General features: G+C 36.5%; 1 protein-coding gene across 1 annotated transcript in view; it reads left to right on the top strand.

The window, feature by feature from the left end:
- Window positions 1-341: 341 nt before the first annotated feature.
- cntnap2b (contactin associated protein 2b) overlaps window positions 342-6,000 on the top strand; it is a 51,197-nt gene continuing 45,538 nt past the window's right edge. The window contains exon 1 of the mRNA XM_056743349.1: window positions 342-700. Within this exon, the coding sequence (XP_056599327.1) occupies window positions 622-700 (79 nt within the window). The 5' untranslated portion in view covers window positions 342-621. The remainder of the gene's footprint in view (window positions 701-6,000) is intronic.

The following is a 6,000-nucleotide window of genomic DNA, read 5'->3' as shown; positions in this document are numbered from 1 at the left end:
CATCTCTCTATCTCTCATCCTTTTCCCTGAGGGTGGCGCAAGAATAACATTTTATTTATGGGTTTTACACTTCAAAGAGAAAGGAATGCGTGGCACTGGCATGTTATTTACATGGTCTAAAATCTAATACATAAATAAATATACTACATGGGCAGCGTAACATCGCATATACCCCACGATATAATTTTCATTTTTGCTAAACATTTTTTTTAAATGACCCAACCACCCCTTTCTTTATATCGTTCACCTGCTCCTGTCGCTCATCCGCGCCGGTGGGCTGTACCACTTCATCAAGCAGAGGGGGGTGAATTCGCGAGCTCATTAAGATCAGCACCTGGACAGCGACCGTCCCGGAAACCCTCCTCTTGTATTACTGTAACAATGCGAATCGAGCGACGGTACGAGCGTACAGTGAAACGATTCTCTTCCGGTACATGCATTGACAAACAATGCGACGTGCAGCGTTTTCCGAGGCCTGTTGTTGCTGGGTAATGTAAGAAGCTGGCTGTATTGCGCAAATATCTCGCAAAAATAGCGCAGACGGGCTTCTGTCCTTCCGTATAGGGAGGGGTGAGAGTGAACGCCGCGATTTTCTTTGTTTACACCGGAAAATAAGTGAGAATGCTACGGATTGTGGGACCGCAGATGCCTCTGATATTGTGGATCTTTAATGTTAATGTGAAGCTCAGTTCTGCAGCCCGTAAGTACATGTGTGTGTTTATTTGTGTGTTCAGTGGTCTTATTATGCGTCAGCATGTGACTCTTCATCTACTATTAAGCATCATCACTTCATTTTTAGCATTATTTTATATGCTTAGTTATGTAATGCAATGCAATTTAAATAGATTATTGCACAAAAGATATAAAAAAAAGGTGTTTGAACTAGATTTCAAAATGCCATATGGTGAGATTTCATGCTTTAGTGCTCTTCTGGTTGAGTGGGAGTATCATGGCATATGATGGGAATATCAGTGTCCATGTCTGCCTTTTTATGGGTGTTTCATAAGCGTTGTTTGTGTTTATGGTCCTCAGTGCACAGTCGGTCTAGTAGGTGCCCATGTGGTGGCTCAAAAACATTTGAAAAAAAAATTAATAGTAAAAAGTCTGTTCTCAAATACATCAAGATCACTGCTATATCTACTGTACCTGGCCCATAAAATGACTTTCCTTGGTGTTATTTTCAAGTTAGACTTTTTCCAGTTAGTTTAGATATTGCCACACTTTTAGGCTACCTGCCATTCTTGAAAAACGTGTTTACTTTATTGCTTGCTTTTCACATTTCAATATCTATTAGTGAAGTAATGATGTTGTCCTCAGTTTTCCTTCAACTGTAATAAATCAAAGGCACCTATCACATCACTAACAGAGGCAGAATACAGGTCAGTGCTGTCTAAAAAATTGTTCCGACGTAATAACACGTGGGCACCCACTTTGCGCTTGAGGTGGCTTATTAATAAATTATACCTACAAGAGACATGAGGTCATGCTGGTGCCCTTTAATAATGGACAAGATAATATGTGAAGGAACGTTGAAATATAAACCTATATCAAAGATATCTGCCAAATGAATAAATGTAAATCAGAGATATCTGAAAAAATGTGAAGGAGCATATGGACCAGGTGGGTCAGTGTCCTGTCATCTGATTATCATCTAAAGTCCAAATGTATCAAATAAATCAGTCTACATCATTCTCAAAAGTTTAAAAAAAGTTTACAAGTAAGCCGTTGTCAGGGTTGAAGGTTCAATAAAATACATCTAACAAGTATTGCTTTCTTTACGATGCACAAAACGTTATTTGTGTAAAATTTAAAAGATAAGAAAAACAATGTTGAAGAACAGTTCGATAAATTGTTTTCGGACATTGCTGTTAAAACTTGGTTGCTCCTTTAGTTTTAAGAAAGTGGGCGTTTAAAATAAAATTCAGTTACAAATGGAAAACCTCCAATTGTAGTTTCATTCCTGCATTTTACTGAGGGATGATACTGATATCGGGCCCGATACTAAGCTCATGTACTTGTACTCGTACTGGTAATGCACCGATATCAAAGACCGATACTTCAGGTGACATAACTGAAAGAACAGATAGAACTTTGTTGTGAAATTTCCTTTGACAGTTTGTTAGAAAAGTACATCAAATTGTTAATTTTTTCATAAAGTGTTTGAGGTGGAGTTGTTTGTAACTGTGAAGTTATTGTATTTTTATCAGTCTCACTGTGTTTTGAAAAGGGACAGGTATCGGTACATGCATCGATATCGACAAGTACCTGAAAAAATATCGGTACTCGTATACTCGGCCTTTAAAAACTGCATCCCTAATCTTACTTGCTTCACCTTAGCTTCAGAATTTACAAAATTCAGCATCTATGGGTCATAAAATCTTAACACTTTCATTACAACACCATCTAACACAGTCATATGTGTTAACTACAATAATCAATAAAAAACTATTAAAAGCCACAAGACAGAGAGCATTATATCACATTAATGGAGTTTATAAAATTATAGTTATTTTGTATGTAATCTAAAATAATAGCATTTACGGTTACTTTAACTGGCCAAGAAAAAACATTCAGTGATTTAAATTCTTTTAACCAATAGTATATAAAGATTAAGAACATATTTAAAAATATATATTAAAAAAGACAAGTAAATCATTGTAAAATAATAATGCCGTCTTCTCTTACATTATGGGCAGCAGTCTGAACAAAACACATTTACCTGCTTTAAACCAAATTATAAATATCAATTCTTAGGTTGGCCTAAATTGGTATCCGTTGAACTCAAAGACTGTGGAAATAAAACATTTATACCACAGCATAATTCTGCAGTGTAATACAGACAGATATTTAAAGACGATATTGCGCTCTCTTATTGTCTGTGGCAGCTCCTCTAGATAAGCGTTGCTGTGTATTGTAATGCTAATGAGAAAGCTCATTTAGATTCGGACACCTGCCATCTTGATTTGTCAAAGTACGTGCCGCCTCCCCCCCGTTATATCACCCCTCCCCCATTCACCAGGCACCTCCCTTTGTCCGCCAGAAATGGACAGAATTGAACAAAAGCCTCCACCTGCTTCAAGCAATAAGCCCAAAAAGCACGTACACCTACTTAGTGTTAATAATTTCACACCGCCAAGGGTACGTAGGGTTTTTGATTGCTTTTCTAACTCATCTAGCTCATGACGCTGCAAGCTTAGTTATGCTTTAGGACTGTATGTCAAAAATAACAAAAAAGCCACAATCTGTTAAAGCCACAATCTTTCATTTAGTGAATGTCCCAAAACAACTGAATGTTGCAAGTCACATTTCACACCAAATGTTATTATTTTATATGATAGAAAATATCAATATTTATACATTTATAAACATTTATATTTTACCTAATGGTATATTTGAGCAAGATTAAGCTCATTTCTTTCGGATAAAATTTTTTTTGGTCAATATTTTTGCATTCTCTGTACCTCCAATTTACATCATGCAAAAAAACTTGATTCTTTATTAAAAATAAATAATGCAAATATTTTCTCCACTCATTATAATTATTGAAAAAATTGCATAACATATGTATTATTTAATATATATATATATATATATGTAAACTATCATTATATATCACAACAGCCCAACAAGGTTTATGCTTTTTATTTGAATTTATGTGTTTGTATTGTTTTGGGGGGAAATGTGACCTAGACCTGTTTAACTCACTGCTTTAATGGCCATAGTTACCTCCGTATCACTATTACTACTAATTTCTATTAACACCCAGGGAGTCGTGATACAACACAAAGCCTGACATCAGGCCCTCCTCCCCACATAGCCTTCAAGGGCTCATGTTTGCAATCAAATCTTAATTCATGAACAATCCCTCATGAACAGATGTGGTCTGGAGCAAGCGGAGGCAAACAAAGGCCATTTACAATGACCTGTCAGCTCATTATTTCAAGATGTGGCTGTGGATTGTAGGTTCATAATTGACAGCTAACATCACAAAGGAAATTCAACAAGATGACTGAGACCAGCTGCTGGCTCACCTGAGCGGGACTTAACCATAAAGCCCTTAAGTGTCTTCATTCACAATTTATAACGTTTAAAAGGCATGTCATTTTAGGTAAAGCCTCACTGCAGCATTACACTCAAGTCACCAAGATTGACAAGCATTGGCCTTATTTGCCAGAATACATGTTTTGCAATTAAAGGACAGACAATTTAATTTATATAACAGAATGAAAACCGAATGCTCTACTCAGTAGATTATATAAGGCAGTAAGAGAATTAAATTCCATATTGATAAATATTAAAGGATAAAAGCATTATCGCATGATTAAGGATGGACATGGGTTCGCAAGGTTCCATTAACTCTAACCACTGAGATGCAGTTTACCAAAGGACAAACAAATTCAAACGTATTTGATTAATTTGTATGGATAAATGTCTTATGTATACATGTTAATTGTAATGTGAGAAACCATACTAGTGCTTAAGAAACCAATGATTTGTTTTAAGGGTGAGATTCTCTAATTCTAGGCATGGATCTTTATGTAATATATTCCTCATTTCCACTAGCAAATTTTAATTTATTTTATTATTTCTATAAACTTAAATTTGGTTATAAGTTTGCTATATGGAATGTGAACTTTACATGTTATTTCACAGAGTAAGGTTTAAAAAGTAAAAAAAAACCACATCTTTGTCTGTAGGGATAAAAATCGATAGTCTCGAGACATCATTATCTTGCACCTGTTCCCCAATCTGCATCAGATACAATAGCTGCATTCACACAGAAACCGTATTTACTGAGAGGTCCTGCTCATTAACGGTTTACAGAAGCAGCGGAACATCGGCTGTATGCACTAAAAACAGTTCAAGTCGCTAATGTGGCACGTTTAAATCGAAGTCTATGGTTTGATGGTGCAGTGACCATACAACATTTAAAGATGGTGTCCGAAGCTTCGTTTTTAGACACAATCACGTGACTGCTTCGTATTCTTGATTCACAAATTTCAAGAAGCCTTGGCTCGCGCAGGTTTCGATTGTCTTTTTCGATTCAGCCGTGAATTGGGACTCCAACTGTCAACTGTGTAAAATACTATCCCAAAGTCAGCAAAAGTAGGAAATAATAAAGATAAAGCCTCGCACTGTTGAACACGCCCTGTTCCTTAATTTCATTTTGAGATTTTGCCATTACCCACAAAATAAAATGTCAAGTCCCCAGTTCACAATCACGTCACAGTAATCTTTTATTTAAAAGTCTTTTATTTTGTCATGTATGTCTACATGAACCTCTCTTATGAACTAACACGAACATTTCTGTGTATAACTGCATATGGTGATCGAGGCATGTCCATAAAAAAATGTTTTGTTCCATTTATTGATTCTTTAAAAATGTAGTAATATCAGTTTTTCATATATAGGCCAAAGAGCTACGTTAAAACTAACACATGAAAAATGGTTATTTCATTTAAGTGACGTATTACGTGATACAATTGTAGCCAAGTCAGTGGGGGGCGCTGTTGTATTTTGTTCTTAGTGACACCCGTAGAATAAGAACGGTGATTTGCCTTTAAATACGTCACATCCTGTGAGTATTACTCATATCGTTGGCGGTTTCTTGGTTGCTGGTCTCTGGAAGAACGTGCTGTTTATTCAGTCCGCATTTCGTAAATCGTTTCTGCCTGTGTCGGTGGATCTTTATAGACGGGTACATCACAGTACGGTTACCCAGTTTTCATCTGACTGTGAGTCGTAAGGGCTGAATGACGGATACAACGCCCGGTATCTGTTACTGTAAACGCTGATATACGCTGCAATCAATGAATGAGACGTGTGGGGGATCCCTTTGAGTTTCCAGGTGCAGTTGACATGGAATGGAAGAGTGCTTCTGGTCTGGATTGATCACTGTTTCCCATCCTTTTATTCTTTTTGAGATTTGGATTGTTTATTTTGTTTTTGTCTTTTATTAATTTTGTTGTGGGCCCATGAACACCTTCTCAGTTGGACTAC

Source organism: Triplophysa dalaica, chromosome 3 (genome assembly GCF_015846415.1).
Source record: "Triplophysa dalaica isolate WHDGS20190420 chromosome 3, ASM1584641v1, whole genome shotgun sequence".
NCBI lineage: Eukaryota > Metazoa > Chordata > Actinopteri > Cypriniformes > Nemacheilidae > Triplophysa > Triplophysa dalaica.
This window is presented reverse-complemented; position numbering and strand designations above follow the sequence as displayed.